The sequence below is a fragment of the Aotus nancymaae genome, unplaced genomic scaffold, assembly GCF_030222135.1.
Source record: "Aotus nancymaae isolate 86718 unplaced genomic scaffold, 86718_ANA_hifiasm-v0.15.2.pri h1tg000019l, whole genome shotgun sequence".
NCBI classification, from domain to species: Eukaryota; Metazoa; Chordata; class Mammalia; order Primates; family Aotidae; genus Aotus; species Aotus nancymaae.
In genome coordinates, this window is record NW_026988431.1 from 15,882,930 (window position 1) to 15,908,736 (window position 25,807).

General features: G+C 42.9%; 1 protein-coding gene across 3 annotated transcripts in view; it reads right to left on the minus strand.

Moving 5' to 3' along the window:
• Positions 1-25,807, minus strand: part of FNDC3B (fibronectin type III domain containing 3B) — a 371,599-nt gene that overhangs the window by 52,699 nt on the left and 293,093 nt on the right. For all 3 annotated transcript variants that reach the window (XM_012466702.2, XM_021674622.2, XM_064378642.1), the window contains exons 12-18: positions 13,193-13,317; positions 10,935-11,109; positions 9,138-9,224; positions 7,564-7,702; positions 5,626-5,697; positions 2,490-2,608; positions 598-703 (exon numbers count right to left, since the gene is read on the minus strand). In XM_012466702.2, the coding sequence (XP_012322125.1) occupies positions 598-703; positions 2,490-2,608; positions 5,626-5,697; positions 7,564-7,702; positions 9,138-9,224; positions 10,935-11,109; positions 13,193-13,317 (823 nt within the window). The remainder of the gene's footprint in view (positions 1-597; positions 704-2,489; positions 2,609-5,625; positions 5,698-7,563; positions 7,703-9,137; positions 9,225-10,934; positions 11,110-13,192; positions 13,318-25,807) is intronic.

Sequence of the window (25,807 nt, forward strand, 5' to 3'; positions counted from 1 at the left end):
GACTGAGTTTCACTCTTGTTACCCAGGCTGGAGTGCAATGGTGCGATCTCGGCTCACCGCAACCTCCGCCTCCTGGGTTCAGGCAATTCTCCTGCCTCAGCCTCCTGAGTAGCTGGGATTACAGGCACGCGCTACCATGCCCAGCTAATTTTTTGTATTTTTAGTAGAGACAGGGTTTCACCATGTTGACCAGGATGGTCTCGATCTCTTGACCTCGTGATCCACCCACCTCGGCCTCCCAAAGTGCTGGGATTACAGGCGTGAGCCACCACGCCCGGCTAAGTTGAAAAATTCTTAACAAAGACTGGGTGTTCTTGAAATATGCCCTAGAAAAGTGTCCCCTGAAGCGTGGAGGATGAGCAATGCATGTGGCACCATCAGGAAGAGGAGGGTGGGGGCAGTGTGGGGGTGTGGATGGGGGACATCGTACACATAAAAAACCCGGGTCAACATATTTCAAAAAGAACATGGTCATTTCCAACAGACAAAAACATATATGGTCTTTAGAAGCAAGCTTTGAAACTTAACTACAAAGCCTAAGTCTTCATCTCCAATTGTCCAGACTGTCAATGTCAACGTGGAGGTTTGTTCACTCACCCCACTCTAAGTGGACTTCTTTGTGCTTCGGTCTACCCAACACCCTCGGTGGTCGACACTGACCTGGTGCGATGCTTAGTGTGCGAACGGGGAGACTTTCAGAACACTGCAGGAGACACACCAGAGAGAGCCATCTCTCAGTCACTGTGAATTTCTCAGACCTCTACATACCAGGCAATTAAAAATACCCCATAACTGTAAATGTCATCGAAAAGGGGTTACATGCTAAATGTGTACACATTATGGTATGCTTTTAATGCAATTGAGATCTTCATATACATCTATGTATGCGTGTTTTAAGGGTGGATATAGACTGCATATGGCACCGGGAAAAAAACAAGAATGATTATTTTTGAAGTTAGATTAGCAGACATGAGTACCATATACCTTAAGCACACAATTCTTTTCCTTTAAATCAAAATTAGAAACTATTCTGTCCTTCATGAGGACAGAATAGAACACAAGACGACAGCTGGATGAAATTTTCAAATGGTACCATAAATGGCCAACCATTCACATACACAGCAGAAAAGCAAATAAACTCAATATTAATCAACCGATTGTGACATTAACCAGCAGGTTCTGTTAATGCTAAAATAAGTAGGCCTTTATTTTGCAGGATCTGGTTGTGTAAGGCTACTGGAAGGGAAGCTGACTGACTTCCCGAGACGGGAGAAAATCAGGTAGAGCTATACAGCTCAACCACATTCAGTTTTCTTCCCGAGGAGTGGCACAGAGGAAGTGAACGCTATGCATCTGAGCAGTTCAGCCTCAGTGCTACCTTGTGTACTGCCGCACACATAGGAAGTACTGCTGATCATCTCAGCTTTGATTTGGATTTACTCCACCCTGGAAGGCATTCCAGACAGCTTTAGCACTGGACCGAGAGGGTCGAGCTGGACCGTCTTCTCACAGGGAGTGTCTACGGGCAATCTAGATGTCCTGCTACCATCCTTGGGGCAAAAACAAAGTAAACACAAAAACTGATGTTGCAAGTGGCCTGACTGAAAAATCAGCCTTCGAATGGCAGGTATTCTTTTGAAAAGTCAATCCAGCACAGGGCTGTAAGCCACCATCTCTCCTTCTCTTCCATTCTAAATATTAGTGGTTTCAAATCATAATATTAAACATCTCCACAGTGAAAACATCTTTTGGCATCACGTGTCTCACTCGCTTTTCTGAAGGGAAGTTAAAACCTTTTAGGTAACAATTATCTCATCTCTAGAGTACTCCGTGTGTATTTATTAGGTTGTTTCGAGCCTATGAGCGTACTATGTGGTTGAAACTAAGGCTCCTGAGATGCTGACTGGTCTAGGGTCATATCAATAGCAGAAACAAGGGAATGGCTGTTGCCTACAGATGTGTACGCTGGGTATCACACAACTTCAGGAAGTGCCATTCAGCTCAGTCATCAAGGATTTACACTGTCTTTACAACAACTTTCCAGCAGGTGGCAGTAAAGCACCTTGAGGAAGGTCTGTCTCAAATTCTTAAAATCTACAGATGTGATAACAGCAGAGCTGTGCAGGCCTTATCTTTTTTACTCTAAATTCTATAGTTTTTTAACCAATGCAATAACCAAGGCCTCTTTTATTTAGTCAATGCAAATTCTAGACAGTTTTCAAATGTCACAGGTGATCGTGTCAAAGCCTTCCAAGAAATAAGTGACAAATATACCTGAAAATACCACAGTTCAGTAGGGAATCATTTAGACCTGTCCTTTATATCTCTAAAGAGCAATTCAGAAAGCTCTATTTTTCATTTCCTGAGGTGATACTATCAGGTTGCATTACCGAGATACACTGTTTAAACTGCAATTTTATTCCAATGCTACAGACAGCTCGCGTGAATTTGATCAAAGAGGCTTACTTTTATATGGAAACAAAACCGACCTGACTGTGTCCGCCCGTACTGATACAGCATGCTCGGAGTTTGTACAAAGTGCCTGGTTTCAAGTGGGTGAAGGTATACTCGGTAGCCGACCCACTGTACGACACTTCCCACTGATTCGCTGTAAAACAAGAGTTACGCATGAGTTTACGCCGCTTGTAAAAATGTAGTGTTATCAACCATTACTGGCAAGAAAAAGCTCTATGTTTCCATGAAAACCAACATCTTCTTTTTAAGTAGCCAGAAAGCTCTGTTGTTTTTTTTTTAAACAAAGTTAAATACCAAAATAACATGGGGTCATATTTAATACTTAGTGTTGCTGGGTAGACTACTTATTATCACCACAATTACATTTGCTATAAGGCTTGGATGTGGGAAACCATACGAAACGTGCAGTTGGCACGGGAGGAGGGGTAGCAGACAAAGGACAGGGAGGAGCAAGCTATGAAAGCTCCTGGTGTGAGGAGGCCTCAAGAGAGCCAGGCACAAGGCTACTTCTTGGCCACGAGGCTTCTGGCAAGTCTGGGGCAGTACGCAAGAGTGTCTCCCTGTTCCGATCTGCCTGAGCTCAAAGGAAGTGAAATCCCTTTGGAAAGACTGGGGCTTTGACTGTCTTCAAGGAGCCTCCCTTAAAAGACAAAAACGCAGCCAGGCACAGTGGCTCACGCCTGTAATCCCAGCACTTTGGGAGGCCGAGGCGGGTGGATCACGAGGTCAAGAGATCGACACCATCCTGGTCAACAAGGTGAAACCCTGTCTCTACTAAAAATACAAAAAAATTAGCTGGCATGGTGGCACATGCCTGTAGTCCCAGCTACTCGGGAGGCTGAGGCAGGAGAATTGCTTGAACCCAGGAGGCGGAGGTTGTAGTGAGCCGAGGTCACACCACTGCACTCCAGCCTGGCGCCTGGTGACGGAATGAGACTCTGTCTCAAAAAAAAAAAAAAAAAAAAAAAAGGACAAAAATGCCTGGGGAACCGACAAAGACCAAACGCTCGGCATGACCCAAGTGATCCGACCACCTTTCGGAACCGAAGAGAGAAACAGGATCGCCAGGAGTATGGTTACCCCCCGAGGCTGACGCTGTCGGAAGCAAGGGCACCCAGGGCTGGCGGCGGCTGCCTGCCTGACTCCCAAATCCGGGCCGCTGGGATGCTCTTCACTTCTCTGTCTTATTCCCACTCATGCTGTGTTTCTAGCTGACCACTTTACAAAAGCTTTTACTACATGAAGTTGTTTTAGGGGAAATACTTTTACACTATTCCCTGGTATTTTAACCAGAGTAACTTCCACAAATTCTCCCAACAGCTTATTAGTTTAGATTCACAACAAAGTCATATGCACTAAGGCCATATGAAAAAAGGGAATAAATAGTAAAGGCAATTATCCTGATATTAGGGGCCAAAAAACTCACTCACTCACTCAGCCATGCAGTGGCAAAGTTGTTACCTGTTAAGTCCAGAATGGGCCCTATTTTGATTTGTCATCAGTAGCCGAAAGGAGCCATGATAATTCAAACCATTGTTAAATATTCACAATGAGCCACTGGCGTACACATGACTTCTATCCTAGATGGGGTTTTCTCATACAGAAAACCTAAACCAGGCTTTTAGCACAAAATAGGATTTTATGTTTAGAACAGCTGTGCTCATCTCAAAAGAATTCTCATGTTTTTAGCTTATAATAGGACCCAACAGACTTAAAAACAAAAAAATTCCGGGTGGTTTTCATGGTACAGAATAAAAGCAAGCCACGTATCAGCACTGCTTGCTTGTAAAAGTCACAGCAATGTGCTATTTTTTTGGCATAAACATGTGCCTCTTTTTAAATAACTTAATAGGCCGGGCGCCGTGGCTCACGCCTGTAATCCCAGCACTTTGGGAAGCCGAGGCAGGCGGATCATCTGAGGTTGGGAGTTCAACACCAGCCTGACCAACATGGAAAAAGCCCATCGCTACTAAAAATACAAAATCAGCTAGGTGTGATGGCACATGTCGGTAATCCCAGCTACTCAGGAGGCTGAGGCAGGAGAATCACTTGAACCCGGGAGGCGGAGGTTGCGGTGAGCCGAGATCGCACCATTGCACTCCAGTCTGGGTAACCAGCAAAACTCCGCCTCAAAATAAATTTAAAAAGTTCAAAAAATTAATGATTAGAGGGATTATTAGAGTGTTGAGATGACATGCCATTTAAAAAGTAAAAAGACTATATGTATCTCTATTAAAGTTTAATGAATTTTATTAGAAAGAAAACCTTAGAATTTTTAAAAAGGCACTAAGGAATTTTATTTCTAACATTTGTCCCACTTTAATCCACCCAGAATGAATAGTAATAAATAACCTGACACAAATGACAATGAAGTCGGAAAGACATTTCCTAAACCTGTTATAAAAGTGTGATTCTTGTCACTAGCCCACAATACCATATATTGTTTGTATTATGCATGGGAATTTGTAGATTACTGAACTCACCCCCCCTTCCCTGTCTCACCTCACCCTTCCTGCTGATTGCTTCTGATACTAACTTTGCTTATAAGAATTTCCAGAAAAAGTAGCAAGTTAGGAGATGAAAACACTAAATTTATCTGATTAGTTAGGAACTCTAGTTCAAAAAAAGACATAGAGGCCGGGTGGGGTGATTCATGCCTATAATCCCAGCACTTTGGGAGGCCAAGGTGGGAGGACTGCTTGAGGCCAGGAGTTTGAGACCAGTCTAGACAACACAGTGAGACCCCATCACTATGAAAAATGTATCCTGTCTCATCTACTGAGGCAGAAGAATCACTTGAGCCCAGGACTTTGAGACTGGAGTGGGCCGTGTCTGTGCCCCTGCCCTCCAGCCTGGGTGACAGAGTGAGACCATGTCTCAAAACACAAAAACAAACCTAAGAAAAACAAAACTCCAACAAATAAAAGACACGGAAAAACTTTTAAATAACACAGATGTTAGTTTCAAGCTGACTCTGATCTCTGGTGCTGTTTGAAATAGAGAAACTGCCAATATGTGATTAAAGTCTGTTTACTGTAATAATAGTTCTATCTTCAGAAAGGTTTTTCACTATAACTATAAAGATGTTTACTATATTAGAAAATAGAGCTGGCTACTGGATTTGAATAAAACAATTGCCAGAAACTTCACCTTCAGAATTTCCATCAGTAATCTCTAGCAAGTACTTGAGGATTTCTGAACCACCATTGTCCTTAGGAGGATCTGGAAAATAACCAAATGTCTTATTAGTAATAAAAGGATATTGATTTTTATCAGTAAACATCATCAGGACTCATAGAATCACATACCACTATACTGTCTTAATTCTAGGTTTGACCAAAAGGCAAAATAATTTATTTCACCAACTTCTTTGTTGAAAAAAAGAAACAAACAAACCAGGAATCTTTGCATACTATCAAATTATTCAAAGTTCTTAGATCTGGAAATGTCAAAGAGCATTCACGTAGCGAAACATGAACAAAACTCAGTACAAACTGATCGACTTGCTGAATTTACTTGAAGATGCTCTTTACTATATTTGAGGATTTTCAATATAAGATGACATATTCATAGTTTTTATTTTTCTTATTTTATTCTTTTTATTTCACTTATTGTATCAGTGACCAGATTCTTTTGAGTGATGGAAAGGAACAAAAAGAGAAGTACAAAATTTGTTACAAAATAAATAAAATATCCAAGTGGGGTAAGTCCACTCTAGCACAGTTTCCTACCGAGCAAACTTTACATCCCAGGTGAATGTGGTGTGAAACCAGAGGTGTAGGTCAGTAAGGACCTGTGCACCAGCAGCCAGTCTGAGGAAGAAGGTTCTGGCTTATTACTAGAGCCCTAGGCACCTTGAGTATATAGTCTACCCATAACTCTGTGCCTGCGGGAATTTTATTCTCTGAGCAGAAAAACACATTCCTTGCAGTCTAATTTTGCAAAATGATAAAGAATGTCTACTATCAGTCGGCCACCTCTATATTCTTAGAAAATATAAGAGGACACTTCTCTAAAAAACCTTAAGCTTACTTATATGTAGATTTAGAACATTCACTTCCCCTCTCCTTTCACCTAGTATTTCCATTTATATATATATATATATATATATATATATATATATATATATATATATACATACACACACACTTCAGTAGTAGATATTTACAATAATAATTATAAAGTTAAATATTATAGCATATAGCTAATGAAAGTAAATAGTGTTGATAGAACTTTCTAGGATTCTTTGAGAAAAAAGCTCTACGGTCTGGCAAAAAGCACATTTAGATTTTTATCATTTCTCTGAATTATATCTATCTTCCAGGGAAATGGAAATTCTAATAATTCTATCTCACAATTATTAGATAACTTCAAACTGTTGTATGTCTCAGTGGTTGGTGTAATAATGTTTTAAATTCCCCTTATGTTACTTGGCTGCAAAGTAAAATCTTTATTTTAGATTTCATCTTTTTTTTTGCCTATTAGTTAATATTATTATATGACATTAGTAAAAATGGTATGCATAACACACTCCTTATCAACTTTAAAATTTCCTGAAGTTCAAGACTCTGGCTATACAACAAACAGCAACGAAAACAAAAATACCCCTAATTCATTGCAACTTAAACACTGTCCGTGCCAAAATTTACTTAACAAATCTAAATTCTGAAATTTATTTTCAGTATTAACTTTATAAATCCAAATGTTCTATTAAATATTGCTAATTTTTTAAGGTTTAACTGAAGAAATGAATGATGCATGCAGAGATTACTACATTCAAATCAGTGCCTTAAAAACATAGGAGAAAAAATATGTAATACAGAAAAATCAGAAAGTACATGAGATACTCTTAAAAATCATCCATTTTAATTTCCACTAAAATTTAATTTTCCATATGATTACATTTTAATGAAATTGTCCATTCCAATTTGTAAAATTCTCAGGATGTTTTTCACACGTATATTCTGAACGCAGAAAACTTCTGCAAATAATGTCATCCATAATTTTTTTGGCTAGTCACTACTAAAATTAATCATTAAAAAAAAATCTGCCCAAAGGAAGAAAAACAGCAGCAGCAGCGAAACATACCCCATTTGACACTAAAGCCATGAGATGTAACTGGGCCTTTGACAAGTGGTCTGGTAGGAGGTCCAGGCCTGTCAGGACTTGTCGTACAAACAAGGACTTCACTTGGACAGCTTTTTCCTTCCATATTAGAAGCAGTCAGCTAGAACACAACCGAGGAAACATTAGCATGCTTTAGTTATCAGGGATTATTAAATTAATGGTCACTTTTTGACATGGTGAGATGAAGGTATCCCTAAACTCAGACAGACACACTTTTTTTCTCTTTAAACTCAAGTACTGATTTAACAGTATTTATTCTAGAAATCATTTACCGTATAGTTGGTTATCAACAATTAAAAACAAAACCAGAAGGTGGCTTTTAGCTAAAGACATTTTTACCCTTTCAAAAAGACATCATAAAACGAGTATGTCATCACCTAGTTTGTATGGTTTTGTGGAAGGAAATATATGGTGGTGGGGGAATCCATAAAAATAGCTCCACTTTGGCCGGGCACGGTGGCTCACGCCTGTAATCCCAGCACTTTGGGAGGCAGAGGCAGGTGGATCATGAGGTCAAGAGATCAAGACCATCCTGGCCAGCATGGTGAAACCCCACCTCTACTAAAAATACAAAACTTAGGTGGGCGTGGTTGCACGTGCCTGTAATCCCAGCTACTCGGGAAGCTGAGGCAGGAGAATAACCTGAATCAGGGAGTTGGAGGTTGCAGTGAGCTGAGATCGCACCACTGCACTCCAGCCTGGTGACAGAGTGAGACACCATCTCAAAAAAAAAAAAAAAAATTGCTTCACTTTTTAAAGAGTAGGGTAATGCCACCTTGTGGAGAAATGTTAGCAGTATAGCTATGTTCTCATAGCTTCGAGAATAAGGGTTTTAAAAAATGTCAAAAATTATCATTTCCTTCAAATAGTCACATACTGCACTTGATAATTTGGCAACTATTTATTGGGTGATTGCTATGTGCCAAATAACACCATTTGGTCCCCCAATTAGAGAAGAACATGTGGAATCAGAAAACAATAGTATCTTCCCAGACACACACTTGTCAAATTAGGAAATACGGAGCTGCAGCATATTGTTTTGATCTCTTTGTGATCATAAAGTCATATTCACTTATTTGGCCACACACAGACCTACAGGAACATTAATGGTGGCTGTTAATGACCAAAGACCGCCCAGGTGAGAAGGGAGTGGGTAATGAAGAGAAAATTAAAAACAAGTGAGGAAAAATAAATGGCAGAAGAGCAAAGGAAAATGAAGAGCAAAGAGAAGTCTGATTAGAAGGAGAAAGGCATGGAGTGCAGGTGAGTGACGGGTGCACTCCAGAACCTGGTGTACATCTTCCCAGGTGAGGGCACCTGGCCATGCTGTACATGCAATTTATGATAGCACATTATGACGACTTTTGGGCTCAAAAGTTGGTTTTAAGATTAAAGCACCGTGTGCACTTTATAAATGTTACTTTCAAAATGTAAAGTACATTTTTTAACCTGTAGAGTCAATCTGACACGGTAAATGGTGAAATATAAAACAGTTTCATTTTTCAGCGGTTCAGGTAGCAAAATGACTGACTCACCCTGAATTTATACTGTGTGCTTCTTTTGAGATTTTTCACAGTACAGGTTAAATCCTCTCCAGTGTATTTTGGGTGGAAAAGGTTATCCTGAAAAGGCAAAGCCAGGAAGAAACATCAGTCTCAAAAATTCTGGGCATTAAATACCTTCCTTTGAATGTGGGATTTTTATCCTGTCTTTCCCTGTCGTCATCAGCAACAGGCCAGAGGTCTGTCAGCTACTGCAAAAGGGAAAAATCAGAAGCCCAGAGTATTGTGGATAGCACTTGAGCTTTAAATAAAAATCCATCTCCATCACACCGTAATTTATCCTGGTCTGGTCAAATTTATTGTGACAAAGGAGTCAAGCAGTTTTTGAAAATACATTTAACATTTTTAATGTTGTCATGAAAAAAGCCCTTTGTACTGAGGTCTTTACTATCAAGCTGCCATGTGCTATGCAATAATGTGTGGCTGAGCTTCCTGACCACACAGTGCCCTCTTCTGGCCAAGAGAGAAAGGACAGCTTAGATGGGAAAGGGCATAATCCTTTAGGAGGGCAAGCATCCCACTCAAAGTTGAATTCAGGAAACTCATTCAATAGTTCTATCCCTATTATTCGATCATTCACTCATCAAAATACTACTCAGCCCCTTCTCTGCGTTGGGCTGACCTCTAGGCTCTAAGGATTCAGCACTGCCCAAGAACTTTTATAAAAGGCCTTGCCCACAAGCAGCTTGCATTCCAGTGAGAAAAGACAAAACAGAAAAGCCCCTACGTAAGTCACATGGCATTAAGTGCTATGACAAAAACTAAGAGGATATGGTGGTGGAACTGGTGACGGCTTTCTACAGCTGCTGGAGGTAAATATGGTAGCCACATGTGGCTCTTTGAATGTAAATTTGTTACAATTAAAAACAGTACTGTGGTCCAACAAGCCATATGTCAGAGGCTTGAGAGTCACAGGTGTACAGGTGCCACCATACTGCACGGCACAAATTCTAAAACATTTCCATCACTGCAGAAAGTTCTATTGGACGGTGCTGTTCTACAGGGTGATGAGAAAAGGACTGTCCAAAGAGAATGACATTTGAGAGTAGACCTGAAGGAAATGAGGGAAGGCAGGCAAAGATATCTGGAAAGGTATTCTGGCCAGAAGGCAGGAACTGCAAAGGCCCTGAGGCCACAGCATGCGTGGTGTGTTTCAAGAACAGACTAGAGGCTGACAAGACTACAGTGGAAGGAAGGAGGACAGTAACGGAGAACACACTCACACAGGACCTTGTGGCCACTGTGAGAGCTCTAGGGGTTTTCCTCTGAAGAAAGAGGAAAGAAATTGGAGCAAGGCGCTGACATGATCTGTTTATATTTTACAAGATGATGTTCTCCACCCAGGCTGTGTGTGGAGAACAGACTGTAGCCTAGTAAGAATGAAGTTAGGCATATTAAGAGGCAATAATCCAATAATAATGTTATATTATTGCAAGGTGGCTCATAAGAGGGTAGTAGCTGTGGAGATGACAAAAAATGGTTACTTTCTAAATAATTTCTAAGGAAGATTCGAAAGGATTTTCTGTCTGATTATATATGGGGTCAAGGATGACTCCAAGGGTTTTTGCTTCCCCAGCTGAAAGGATGGAAATGTCATTTACAGAGATGTGAGAGAACAGGCAGGCTGCTGTTGGTTGTGGTGGTGACGACAACTGAAATTCAGAGTTTGGTTTTGAACTTCTGCAGCGAATCTAATTTCACGGTGCCCTGTAGCTATAACAATGCTGATTTCTACAAAACACAGAGAAGTATAAAATCTGTAAAACTCACATTTTCGTCCTCCTGAATTTCCAAGGTGTAAGTGATCACTTCCTCAGGTGAACAGCCCTCTGGCTTACTCCACTGCAATGTGACCCATGTGATGCCAGCTCGAACCAGCCTTGGCGCAGAAGGCATCTGAGGGATGTTTCCTAATGTGTAGCACACCACCTCTTGGCTGTAACCACTGCAGAGAAAGAAAGTGAAGCACACAGTTAGAAGCATGTGAAGAGGCTTGGCGTTTTTAAAAGAGGAAGGCTAAGCAGGCACACTGTCCAACTTAGTCTAGCAGGTAGAGTAAGCAAAGCCAGGCAAGGATCCTTTGTGTGATACTCCTTACAACCACCTTCAGCTTCCCTATCCCCCCACCCAACGATCTTCACCTAGACACACGCATCCAGTCACAGGACAACACACAGTTGGCCCTCTGTATCCTTGGGCTCCGCATCTTGAGTCCACGTGAATGAAGTGATGTGTAGGCATTATATTGGATATTACAAGCAAGTCAGAGAAGATTTAAGGAGGGAAGGATGTGTGCAGGTTACTATAAAATACTATGCCTTTTTTTTTTTTTTTTAAGACAGAGTCTCGCTCTGTCACCAGGCGCCAGGCTGGAGTGCAGTGGCATGATCTTGGCTCACTGCAACCTCTGCCTCCCGGGTTCAAGCAATTCTCCTGCCTCAGCCTCCTGAGTAGCTGGGACTACAGAAGCGTACCACCATGCCCAACTAATTTTTGTATTTTTAGTAGAGACGGGGTTTCACCATGTTGGCCAGGATGGTCTCGATCTCTTGACCTTGTGATCCATCCACCTCAGCCTCCCAAAGTGCTGGGATTACAGGCGTGAGCCACCGCACCCGGCCTACTATGCCATTTTATATCAGGGGCTGGGGCATCCATAGATTTTGGTATTCATGGCAGGGAAGTGGGGGAAGTCCTGAAACCAATCTCCTGTGGAAACTGAAAGACAATTGTACTTAAGAATTCATTTCTCCCCTCCCAGCAGTTTGGGAGGCTGAGGTGGGCAGATCACGAGGTCAGGAGATGGAGACCATCCTGGCTAACAAAGTGAAACCAGTCTCTACTAAAAATACAAAAAATTAGCTGGGTGTGGTGGCACGCACCCATAGTCCCAGCTACTTGGGAGGCTGAGGCAGGAGAATTGCTTGAACCCAGGAGGTGAAGGCTGTAGTGAGCCGAGATCGCACCACTGCATTCCAGCCTGGGTGACAGTGTGTGAGTGTGTGATTCTGTCTCAAAAAAGAAAAAGTAAAAAGAATTCATTCCTCCCCCCGCCTCCTCCCAAAAGCACTGGACAGAAGGCATAGCATAATGCAATGTTTATTAATTTATGGGTCAAGGAGCCTTCAAATCAATGTGAGCAACAAATATTTGTGGATGACATAAATGTTTTACCAATATATACAAGTGCTGTTTTTTGAAAGTTTGCAGATGCTTCCAATTCATTTAAAAAATCCTGAACCACAGAAGGCTTTATCAGTATGACTTTTTCGACCAGTGAACTCTAAAATTATAATGGCTACCATGGTGGCAGAGGCAGGTCTGTAAAACTTTGTGATGTTAAAAAGAGGCTCTTTAGGTTGGAAAGAAGGTTGGGGACCACTGATGTGCAAAACCTTTAAGAAGATTTCAACAAGCAGTGATGAAAGAAAAAGATTTTTCCCTTAATCAAGAGTCACCCCGCAAGTGCAATTGAAACGTGGCCTTTTCAAAGCGTCTTTAATCAATTGATACCTTACAGTACACCCGTTCTTGCCCTTCTCATACAGCCTAGAGGCCTGCAGAGGCCTCCAAGACAGTCCGGGTTTTCTCCAATTCTGTATCCGCCCTGGGCTTAACAACAATGGCCGGCCCAGCAGCAATTTCTTTGTACCAGAAAACTCTCATATAATTGAAAAAGGGCAACTGAATGAAGGGCTTGCTAAAGTGATAAAGAGAAAAAGGCATGTGATCTAAAAAAAATAAAGCCCCAAGAGGAATTCCTTTCAATTCCTTACTGCTACTTTTACCTTGATTCCTAGAGGCCTGGTGGGGTCTTTGCAATACAGCTTGCAAGACTGCAGAGGCCATAGTGACATTCACCAGCTTAGAGGGGGCCTTCACCCCTCAGATTAGAATTCCCTCCTAGAAAACCTCAAGTTGATTTAGTGTGGAGGCGGTGGGCTTCCTCATGCCTTCCAGTGACGTACGAGAAGGCTCAGCGTCACCATCCAAAGGCTGAAGGGCAGGAGGGCAAGGAGATGTCATACCTGGTGCCAATGTCGTTTCGAGCAGCCAGCCTGAACGTGTACCCCATTGCCGGACAAAGCTTTGTCAACTTGCAGTGTTTCTGGCTGCCAAAGAAGCACTGTCTGAAGCCACTGTTCCTTTTTCCCTAAAAGTAAACAGTGAAACCATGTACATACTTTTTAAAAGACCAGGTAACCCTACACAAACGAAGGAGCATCTTGAACATCTTGAATAATTGTTTAATGAGCAATAGTTTGAATGAACAAAAACAACAGAAACTTATAGGAAGTGTCCGTGTTGCAAATAAAGTACTCTACAATGAAATCTCGTGACATAAAGGCGCTACGGAAAATTCTGTCATTGAGACAGGTAATTTACTATATCTGTGGTATATATAAAGTGGTTTTTTGGTTAAGAAAATAAAATAGGGTCCTTTCAGGCACAAGACCATGCTCCAGTTAAATATCACAATTTCTAAGATCCTCTTCTTCCTTAACTGGATTGGCCCAAACTGCCCGTTGTGATCAACCAGAAGTCTGACTGCCTCCACACAGGGGTCCCTGGCTCTGAAAATACACAGCCTTTCCCAGTAAACTCCTGAACACCTAAAGACCTGTCTATGCAGCTGAGCGTGCCATACAAAGCCTTCTCTCCAGCTGTATCCCTCCTGCCGTGCAGTAGCCTCTAACACCATCAAGAGTACATTCTAGTGATGGTGAGCTGTTTCTTCGCTGATCACCGATACTAGTCACAAACCTTCGAATCATCTGTCCACATCTGCTTTCCCCCAACGGTGCTTTGGACAAACTGGGAACTCAATCGAGGCTTGCAGAGTTGAAGTGAAAGTCTGATGAGCACTTGGAACATTGGTTGAATTAATCTATGTATATTACAGTCACTCTAAGTTTCTTGTCAGGCTAGAAATATATTTTGAATGCCTTCCTAACCTTACATGATACTTCTGATTCATTGAAGTAAAAATAAAACACTCTAATGGGGTCTCGTAACAGGCCCACAAGTAAGAAAAAGCCTGATCGCCATACTCAGAGGCATATCAGCAGCTTGCTAGAACATTTCCTACCCATAATCCACATTATCTTCTATCTCATCCATGTTCATGCAAAATAAAACCATATGCTAACACTGAATGGATCTTAGCATTCTAATCGGAGGGGCCCAGGGCCTTAAGCAATCTGTCTGAAGTTCTCTATTTCATAAAGAACAAAGCAAGCACATTTTTCACGTAAGCAAATTTAAGTATCTCCTTCCTTTAAGCAGGCCTCCAAATACCACTAGAACACATTCTAGGTGAAGTTTTCATAAAAATAAAATGAACACACCACTAGCTTGAATGTCGCTAGGGTGAACATCTTAAAAACAACCACACCATGTCATCCTCCTCAGACGAACCCCTTCCCCACCCACCTCCTTAAGCCAGGTAGAGCCTTTCCCAATGGAAGGGAGCAGAAGTTCTAAAGGTCTTAAGACTGAAAGTTCATTTTATCAAGGGTTCAAAGCGCATTCAGATGCAACCTGGCGGCGGAGTTGGGGGAGTCCGGCGAGTAAAGCCCAGCATTTCTCAGTTGCTCCCTCTGTGGCTGGCATGACACGCCCTCACGCTTACTTCAACCTTGAGTGTGAGGTTGAGGAAGATGATTTATTCATATGCATACACTTGCATAATGACATCCAGTGTCCGATTACACTCTGTGGGAGCCCTGGTATGTGTCACATCCATTTCAGGTTGAAGCACGAGCTACCTTCTTTCCTCCTCTATTTCTGAACTGAGAGTAAACAGTGCAAGAAAGGCACATCCTGCCACGGCGGAAGCTCTCATCCCTTCCAAATCCCGAGCTGGCTCCCTTTCAGTGTCTTATTTTCCCATTCCTTTATTTGGTCTCCTTTCCCTTTTTCTTGTGCTTAGAACTACAGCCAGTAAAAAAAAGTCAGTCTGTTTCTTACTAGGTTAATTTGCTTCAGTACAGTAGAAACCAGACTATTTGTGGCTCAAATGAGAAAAAGAGTGGGGAGGCTTCAAAGGGGAGAAATAGCCTTTTAAGAGAGCCCGAGCACTCAGGCTTACTAAAGAATTAGGAGAAGGGACACACTGTGCGACCTTCCAGACATGTTCCTGTATTGCAACATTTAAAAAAATTCTACTTGTGAAAGAAGTAAAAACGTGAGGAAGTAATGTAAGTAAATGTGAAGTCGTAGTAATAATATTAAGAAATCTGGCCGGGCACAGCGGCTCACACCTGTAATCCCAGAACTCTGGGAGGCTGAAGTGGGTCAATCACTTGAGGTCAGGAGTTCAAAACTAGCCTGGCCAACATGGTGAAACCCCATCTCTACTAAAAATACCAAAAAATTAGCCAGGCGTGGTGGCAGATGCCTGTAATCCCAACTACTTGGGAGGCTGAGGCAGGAGTTTTGCTTGAACCCGGAAGCCAGAGATTGCAGTGAGCCGAGATGATGCCACTGCACTCCAGCCTGAGTGACAGAGTGAGACTCTGTCTCATAACATAACATGGGTATCTGGAAACAAAACAATTAATGTTCACAAAGGTCACTGCAGTACAAAAAGAGATCTGTAACTGAGAAGTTAACACGTGAACTGTAGAAGGCATTGGCTCTAGCGCTCTGACGGCACGCAGGCATCATGCTGCCCTGTCTACTGTGCCAGGCTCTCAGATGGCTCTGGGGTTTAAGCATTAGAGTTAGACCACGTTCAAAGGCATAGAAGATTTGGAGAATCTGTTCATAAAACAAAACAGCCCCAGGTTGCAAACAGCATTTATAAACAAAATATTTTCCTGTTCTTGTTGACAGAAATGAGTTTCAAAAAAAGGGGGGACTAATGCTTTAGAAGATTGAAAGATTCCTACGAACTGACAGGAGTGATAAAGCGAATGTTTATCATTGTTTACCAGAAGTTAAATATATCCAAACCATGACTGTCAGTGAAGTTTTAGAGATGGTAAATGACAACTTTCCTATCTTACAGGTTGTTTAGCTCCAAGAGATTTTGAGAGATTATAATCAACGGCACGTTCCCTCTTTTAAAAAATCTAATTTAGACCACACAGGATTAAGGAGATATGTTGACTTGGCTTCGGAAACTTAGTTGTTAATCATTTAAATTCAGCCTTGTTCCAAGGTCCCTAGTAAAACATGGCTCTAATCGAAACGGGTAACATCGTGACACTTTTCAGGCCTGTTGTCATCAATGATCTGGTCAAATGCAGGCAGCAGGGACAGCCATGGCCCAGGCCCAATCCTGGCCAGCTACGGCTGCTAGGCCACTTGTGGTGTGTCACACAGAGGAGAGGTAGAGCTTGCAAAGGGGCTGCCAAAGCCTGGGAGTCAGCTGGTCCATAGGAGAGGGCTGGGGGAAGAGATTCCTAGCAGCACTCCATTTCTCTGCGCATCGGTGGGTCAGGTTCACAGCACCTGAGCAGTCAGGATCAGAGCCTCTAGCATGAGACTGGAGTTCCTGTTCTCGGTGGAGGATGGAAAAGACACTTTGCTCGAATTAGAGAAACTGGTCAGGGCCCACACCGCTGGTCATTCTGGAACAGACCTAGCCACTGGGCTACTGACCTCATTTGACATGAACCAATATAACCCCAGCCATGTTCTGGCCTAACTTTCTACTGTCCATGTCTGTGAGCCAAAAGAGGGCAGATTTTCAGGGTTCACTGGCTTCTTTCCATTTTGCAATCCTGGGCATGCCCAGATGCCTGTTTCTGCAGCTCCGACCGAGTTCATTCAAGGGCAAGGTTAATCTTTACTAGAACGTGAAGAAATCTTGGAGTACAGACCAACTGTGTGCAGATAAACCTCGAGGTGCTCAATTTGGCACAGGGTGACGCATTACAAACCTGGGTTGTTTCCTTTCCCAAGCTGAGTGTTTCTCTTCACGCTCAACCTAATTCACAGTTCTTGCTTATCTATCTTCCTTCCACACCCAGACCTGGGCTGAGAGCACCAAGTCATCACCCTGGGGAAATGTTTTCCAACCAGGGACCAGGGTGTTTGTCAACCACTTCTGGTCAAAACTGCTCTCCAGGAAAGGACTGGCTCGCCAGCAAGTCGACTCATATTCACGGCACGCATCAGATCGGTGCTTCCCAGGCCTGGGCTCCCAGCTTTGCTTCTTTCTCCTTTCTCATCATTGAACAGAAATACATTGTGTATTATCCATGTTCCAGACACCACTGGATCGGCTTACTCTCTTGTTCTGTCCAGTGTGCCCTGGGCAGCCCTGTCCACTGATGTCATCATAGCTCATACTTATCACAGAGTTCACCTGCCTGAAGCCAGACACTTCATTTATCTGAACCTAGGCAAGTGCCTCTTTCATTTCCAGGTTCACATACTAAAGGGAGTCATCATCCTGGGAGGAAGTCCCAGCCTAATAATGCTCAGGACACTATATACTCTATCAGCATCTGCCTCCCCTGCGCCTCGTCCTCATCCTCACTCACTTTTTAGAACGGTCATGCACTTTTGGTTTCAAGTCCTAATAATAAGGGGAGTCTAGATGTTGTTTTTGTTCCTACAGGATTTTGTTCCTGCTAGATTCTGAAGAATAGGAATAACCTCCAACTTTCTGCCAGACTATGAAAGGTCCCAATCACAGAGAAACAGAGGCAAGAGGAGGGAGCTTGATATAAACAGCACTATGTGGCTGCACAGCAGAGAAAGATCAACCCCCGGAAACATTTCCAAGATGTGAGAAATATTCTTTGCAAATACTCTACTTTTTTTTTTTTTTTTTTTTTTTTTTTTGAGACAAGGTGTCTCACTCTGTCATTCAGGTTAGTGATGCAAACAGACCATAACTCGCTGTAGCCTCCAACTACGGGGCTCAAGGGATTCTCCTATCTCAGCCTCCTGAGTAGCTAGGATTACAGGCATGCACCACCACACCTGGCTAAATTTTCAATTTTGTTCTTTTTGGTAGAGATGGGGTCTGTGTCGCCCAGGCTGATCTGAAACCCCTGGCCTCAAGCTATCCTTCCACCCGACCCAGGCTTCCCAAAGTGCTGGGATCACAGGCATGAGGCAGCATGTCCAGCTCTGCCATTCTTTAAGATGAAATTGTGGGATAAATTATAAACAGAAAAGCTTTTAAATATTTTAAGGAACATTTTTATTTTTTCTTTTACCCTCTTACTACCTACTTTTGGAATATTTTTCCATTTCTAATTTGTAGTTTAAAAATGAAAACTAACTGTTAAAGATTTTATTTTCATTTTTCTTAATTATCATTTTTTTAAGACAGAGTTTTCCTCTTGTTGCCCAAGCTGGAGTGCAATGGCACAATCTTGGTTCACTGCAAACTCCACCTCCCGGGTTCAAGCAATTCTCCTGCCTCAGCCTCCTCAGTAGCTGGGATTACAGGCGCATGCCACCATTATAGGCCCGGCTAATATTTTTTTTTTGTAGAGACAGGGTTTCACCATATTGGCCAGGCTGGTCTTGAACTCCTGACTTCAGGTGATCTGCCCACCTTGACTTCCCAAGTGCTGGGATTACAGGTGTGAGCCACTGTGCCTGGTCAAAGGTTTAAATATATTTATTTATATTCCCTGAAAAAAATAAAAAGCAAAACACTTTGCTGCACTATCGTGAGTCATCTGAGGGAACAGAACACATGATCCTGCTTTTCAAGTACAACTGAGGCAGAGATATTAACTGGAGATAGTCTGTTTGGGTTCCCTGCCCTTATCACTAATGGGCAGGGAGAATGATCTCTTCCTCCATCTGCTGAGAAGATTGGTATTTGAGAGCCTTTGAGACATGTCCCACTGGTTGGCTCAGTAGCACTAGCTATGAGGTCTGAGGCCCATCCTGTCACTGCATTTCTGGGTACACCTTTTTCCCCCCTCTCCCTATCTGGAGAATACTCAGAAGAGAATCAGGGATAGGAAAAAGAGTTATGTTGTACTTTTAAAGTATGTGGCCTTATATCTAACAGTCTTAGGCTATGTTATCTAAAATACCATTATGTGCTATACAAAGATAAAGAGAAAAATATTTTTAATAGTTACTCAGGACCAAATGGAGTCAAGAGAAGCCTTACATCACAAGTGGTTATTTTAAACATGACTAAAAATTCTCCAATTCCCTATCCATTGAGAAACAAAGTCTACATCCCCTTCTTTCCCTTGAATGTGGGTGGTCTTGTGACTCTCTTACAACCAAAAGACGGAAGTAGAAATGAAACCACGGCCGGGTCTGGAAAGGTTTTACAGCTTCTGACTTTGGCTGGGACACTCGATTTTCGATTGTGACTACCCTGAAGCTGCCATGCTGTGTGGGAGCCCCAGGCCATGTGAAGAGCCCCAGACAGGTCCAGTCCGAAGTGAGCATGGATGCTAGATTTGTGAGTGAAGACACTGCCAGAAGATCCCAGTCCCCCAGCCAGTGAGCCCTCGCCACTGACACTCCAGACATGACAGACAACAGAGAAGCCACTCCTCACTGCCCTATTCAACTCCCGATCAGAATCCACGAGCGTAAGAAAGTGATTGTTTCAAGCCTCTAGGTTTTGGGGTAATTTGTTATGCAATATTACACTTAGCTATTTTGATGTCTGTATATGTTTATAGCATAAACTTTTACCCCTCTGAATTTCTGTACACTTTTATAAATTCCTCCTACACTGTAAACAGCTAGGATGTCTGGCTGGGCACGGTGGCTCACACTGGTAATCCCAGCACTTTGGGAGGCCGAGGTGGGCAGATCGCCTGAGGTCAGGAGTTTGAGACCAGCCTGGCCAACATGGTAAAACCCTGTCTCCACTAAAAATAATAATAATAATAATACAAAAATTAGTTAGGTGTGGTGGCACATGCCTGTAATCCCAGCTACTTGGGAGGCTGAGGCAGGAGAACTACTTGAACCTGGGAGGCGGAGGCTGCAGTGAGCCGAGACTATGCCACTGCACTCCAGCCTGGGCAACAGAGAAAGAGCCTGTCTGGTCAAGAGTCTGTTTCAAAAACAAACAAACAAACAAAAACCCAAACCAAAATAATTGTCTAACATATGATGGGTCCTATTTTTTACATGCACTTAGTACATGCCTTTCCTTTCAAAGCCATCCACCAAAGTCAGGGCCTTTTTGAATAATTTTAAAAGTTCTTTTTGCACAGGCTAAAAATAGAACCAGACTCCTAGATGATAAAGATCAACCAAAATTGCCAATCAACGGCTATGCAGTTACTTCATCTTACAGAATCATGTTTTAGATGGAAATGAGACTTTTAATATTGCTATCCCAAATTTAGAGCACTCTGGGAGATTTTTAAATACAGACACGCAATGGTCTTTTGGGGACAGTTTAGGTATGGCATAGCCTAAAACCACAGGAGTCAGCAGATAAAATAACATATCGAAGGACTTCCTCAGGGAACCAGCTTTCTACCTCTCTCTCTGGACATCTGTTTACAAACACATAACGGAATAGAGTTCCAGGAGAGAAACAAACTTACAGATGGTCTACCTACCTGAAAACTGGCAGCTAAGTATGTAAAAAGTATTTGATGAGGTTTGTAAAATGCAACTCATTTTTAAAGTTTAAGTAGGTTTACACATATATTTGTTGTGTTGATTTGTAAAAGTGCGTAGCCGAAAGATTGAAAACAGCAACAAAAGAACTTTTCAAGTCAATTTTTCTTCTTTACTTAGTATCGCCATAAAGCTTTCCTCTGTATTTGGGGAGATGAATGAATCCTCAAAATGGCTTCGCTTCCCATTAAGGAACACAATCCATGGCTGATTCTATACATGTAACTCACACACATCCCAATTAATTCAGGCTTCAGTGTTTTCCTGCCAGTGTAATTCTGCAGACAGTAGGGGCTATGGCTGCTCTGGCTAAGACTGCTAATTACCCTGGCACTAACAACACTGGAAGTGGGTATTTCCAACACTACTGGCACTAATAGATGAAGTTGGCTGATATTTTCAACTGCCTTTAAATTAATAGATTGGAAACGATACTTCCTGTTCCTCATTATAGCTACTTTATTCCTGGCACAAGGTTAAGAATGGCCAACCAAGGATGCTGGGATTCATGGTGAACTTGCTCTCTTTGGTCTTGTGACTTACTCTTCCTGATGTTTTCTTGATATGTGCTCTCTTTCCACCGTCCCCCTTCTCTTTCAGATTAATTTATTATTCTTATTATTTTTTGTAGGGGGAGGACAGAATCTCACCCTGTTGCCCAGGCTGGAGTGCAGTGGTGTGATGGCGGCTCACTGCAACCTCCGCTTCCCAGGTTCAAACGATTCTCCTGCCTGAGTCTCCCGAGCAGCTGGAATTACAAGCGTGCGCCACCATATCTGGCTACTTTTTGTATTTTTAGTAGAGACAGGGTTTTGCCATGTTGGTCAGACTGGTCTTGAACTCCCGACCTCAGGTGGTCTACCTGCCTCGGCCTCCCAAAGTGCTGGGATTACAGGCGAGAGCTACTATACCCAGCCTGTTTCAGATTCTTTCACAGCCACGCCTGTTGCCTTCCTGAGCAGCTCTTACCAGGCTTGATAATTGTCTGCTAAATAAATTCCATGAATTTGGTTATCGGTTGTCATGTGCTTGTGACCCACGGCTGCTGAAAATCCAGACATGGGCTGAAGGATCCTGGGCTAGCCATTCTCTGTTGACAGTATAGTTCAACCTGTCAGAAACAGTAATGATACATAAAAAATAAGGTTGCACTGGCCAACTGAACTACGGCCAGGCTCTAAGATTTAGTCTGCTAGAGCGTCTATATTTAGAAGTTGTTCCAGCACCCGCTGACCCTAGGCAACATCAAAGATAAATGTTGGCTTCAGAAATAAAAGAGCATGTATGTGTCCAGCATAATCATATATAAAAGGTCCCGAACAGGGAGGGAGGGACACTCCCCATTTGGGTGGACTCAGGAGTCCCTCGTGCCAAACCCCACTCTTCCCCCAGGGACGCCTCTTTTTATTTTATTGCACACTCTGGCACAGAGGATGTTTCAAAGGTAAGGAAGCGGGTGGGATGGTTTGTGGTTCTATGTTACCAAATCAACGGAGAGGCACTTTACCCCTCGGCACACTAGTTTTTCTGTGAGGGGGAGGATTGGCTGCCTGAAATAGCCAATGGTGATCACTAGGTCTTCTGGTGTAAACAAACAGACAAAGAAAACTTTCCAGCCGGGCGCGGTGGCTCACGCCTGTAATCCCAGCACTTTGGGAGGCCGAGGTGGTTGGATCACAAGGTCAGGAGATCGAGACCATCCTGACCAACATGGTGAAACCCTGTCTCTATTAAAATACAAAAAAAAAAAAAAAAATTAGCTGGGTGTGGTGGCGCATGCCTGTAGTCCCAGCTACTCGGGAGGCTGAGGTAGGAGAATTGCTTGAACCCGGGAGGCAGAGGTTGCAATGAGCCAAGATCACGCCACTGCACTCCAGCTCTGGTGACAGAGCAAGACTCTGTCTCAAAAAAAAAAAACAAGAAAGAAAGAAAGAAAACTTTGCTATCTATTTCTCCAAACACTGAGGTTCATCTGTCGTCGAGAAGATTGATGTGTTAAGACTGTCTCAGGGAGAGGGAAGGAAGGGAGCGGAGGGCCTGATTTCACATCAGGCTGTTAGTACAATTTACAAATGAACCAAGGGATGGATGGGCTTGGTCCATTCACCTAGTCAAGGCTCAAGGTAGTCTTCTTCCAGCTGGCGACGAGGAGCCGTGACAAAGGTGAGTTGAGAAAACGGGTGTCAGGAACCAAGACAGGATTTATAATTTAGCCTCAGCGAGAAGCTCGACAACAAGTTAGCGTCTCAAACACACGACCCCATCACGTACACATGGGAGAAATGGTGAAAAAGAAGGCAGAGAATCTGCTGTAGGTGTGTGGATGTCTGAGACTCCTAAAAATGGGGGCTCCTTTTTTTTAATTATTTCTTGTTTCTTTCTTTCTTTATTCAAATATTTGACCTTCTGAAGGGCAGCTGCTTTTAACCATGAAGTGGCACCTAAGACATCTCTTGAGTTATTAAATCCTTCCTGGCTTAGTTTCCTTCAATAGCAGCTACAGTGGGGCAGCAATTTTCTTGGTTTTCTAAAAACACCACAAGACGTGGCAGCGAAGGTCCATGATATGGTGAAACGCCGCCACTTGCCAGGCCACGGAGTTGGCTCAAGGCACTCATGTGAAAGATGGTCTCTGATGGACAGAGCCAAAATGAGCCTAGGATCCTGCTTTCCAATCTCCACAGTCACCAAGAATGGCCACAGTGCATGTGGGCCTGGGCATGGGAATGAAAGCTGACATTCCTGGTTTCTGTCATCGAACCAACCAACACACCATCCAACGAAAGGCAGGTGGCACCTTAGAGAGCCACGGCCAACCGAATTCTCAGGGAGCTCTCTTCATCCACGTTGTGGGAGCCAGCAAGTTCTGTGCTTGTGGCTGCTCCATCCCCTCCATTCTCAGAACAGTTGATATCTAACCAGAAAAGGTCTGTGCAGATTCACTCAGAAGCACTACAAGAGACCATCCATATGAACTACTCAACACTTGAGCTATGAAGAAGTCCGATTAATTAATCTCTTACTGAGGCCGGGTGCGGTGACTCAGGCCTGTAATCCCAGCACTTTGGGAGGCCGAGGCGGGTGGATCACGAGGTCAAGAGATCGAGACCATCCTGGTCAACATGGTGAAACCCTGTCTCTACTGAAAATACAAAAAATTAGCTGGGCACAGTGGCGCGTGCCTGTAATCCCAGCTACTGAGGAGGCTGAGGCAGGAGAATTGCCTGAACCCAGGAGGCGGAGGTTGCAGTGAGCCGAGATTGCGCCATTGCACTCCAGCCTGGGTAACAAGAGTGAAACTCCGTCCCCCCCAAAAAAAAAAAAAAAAAAAAAATCTCTTACTGAGTATCTTCTATGGGGCCAACTGAATCCCCAAATGCTCCTCCTGAATGACACAGATGTCCAAGAAGCTGCAATCTGGGGCTGGCCACCTGCTTCGGGAGGTTTCTGTGACAGGACTGTGGGCCGCCTGGCCTACCCTGACCTGCTAATGGCTCCCCAGGGGCATGGGCTCTACCTGCTGCTGGCCTTTTCTCCTCTCTCAGCTGCTAATTATGCTTCCCCTGATTTCTGTGGCATTTATTTCATTCTTAGTCCACTGTGTTTTACAGCTGTGTTGGCTCAACAGTCACCAGGGAAACCAGATGTGAACTTCCTTTTGGGCTAGCTGAGTCACAAGCGAGGAAGGTTTTTGGGAACTCCAGCAGTCACATTCCCACAAAGCTCTTTTTCTGATTATTCTGTATATCCCCTGCATGTCATGTCCAGAAGTTAGGCTAAGAGCAAACTAACATCCATCAGCAGCATCGACATCCGCTTTTATTTAGTTCAAACAAGTGACATAAACCTCAGGGCTCTTGTTTAAGTTCCTGACAGAAGAATGTCATATTCCTTAGACATGATGGTTCTAATTGTTGACTTTCCCTACCTCAGATCTCAGCATCTGCTTAGGTAAACTTACACCAACAATACGGAACAATCACTACATTGAATCGGCTATTGCCTGAGTTAACTCCTTCAATCTTAACGTACCTGTGAGAAAACTCACATTGTTTTTCAAGTGGACAGGCCGAAGCTAATGCATTAAATTATCTGCTTGGGGCACCATGAGTAACTAGAAACTGTTATGGTTTGAATGTGTCCCCTATGGTCATGTGTTAGAAAATTAATCCCCAATGCAACATGTTAAGAAGTTGTCATTTATTTTTTCCTTGAAAAGCTGATTAGGTCACAAAGGCTCTATCCTCACGAATGCATAAGACCATTATCACAGGAGAGAGTCTGTTATCATGGGAGTGGGTTCCTGATAAAAGGATGAGTTTGGTCCCCTTCCTTCTCTCACGTTTGTGCTGCTTGCCCTCCTGTCTGTGGGACGACACAGCAAGAAGGCCCTTGCCAGATGCAAATCCTTGACCTTGAACTTCCCAGACTCCAGAATTGTAAGAAATAAATCTCTGTTCTTTATAATGCAATCAGTCTCAGGTATTCTGTTACAGCAGCACAAAATGGACGAAGACAGAGACAAAGCTGAGACTACTAATTCAGGTTTCTTTAGATAAACGTCGTAACGTTGAAAGATACCATCAATATGAATCCATGCCACATTTTCAAAGCAAGATCTTAGGAGACTTGTATTTGTTCTGACAGTTATAACAGCCCCAGTTAATAGTCTATCTGGCTCAAATTAAAAGAATATCTTAAGGCAGAACTTAAAACAAGCCAAGCTTGCATAAATACTTCCTTTGTAGAACTAATTTTTTCTAAAATAAAAAGTTCTTATTTGACCCTAAAATTCACCCTTTTACTCAAGTTTTCAAGGAAAAGGCCAGATCATGATCTATTTAGAAACCTTAAGAAAGACTGGAAAGAGGTTTCTAGGTTTTTTTTCTTAAAAGCCCTTCCCTATCTAGAGCCCTCTATATCCTCAGTCTTTCTCCCATAGCTTCTTTTAGAGAAAAACTTCCACCTCCACTAGATACTAGTATGTCATCAAGAAGAGCAGCAGGGCTGAGCACAGTGGCTCACATCTGTAATCCCAGCACTTTGGGAGAGGGAGCCGG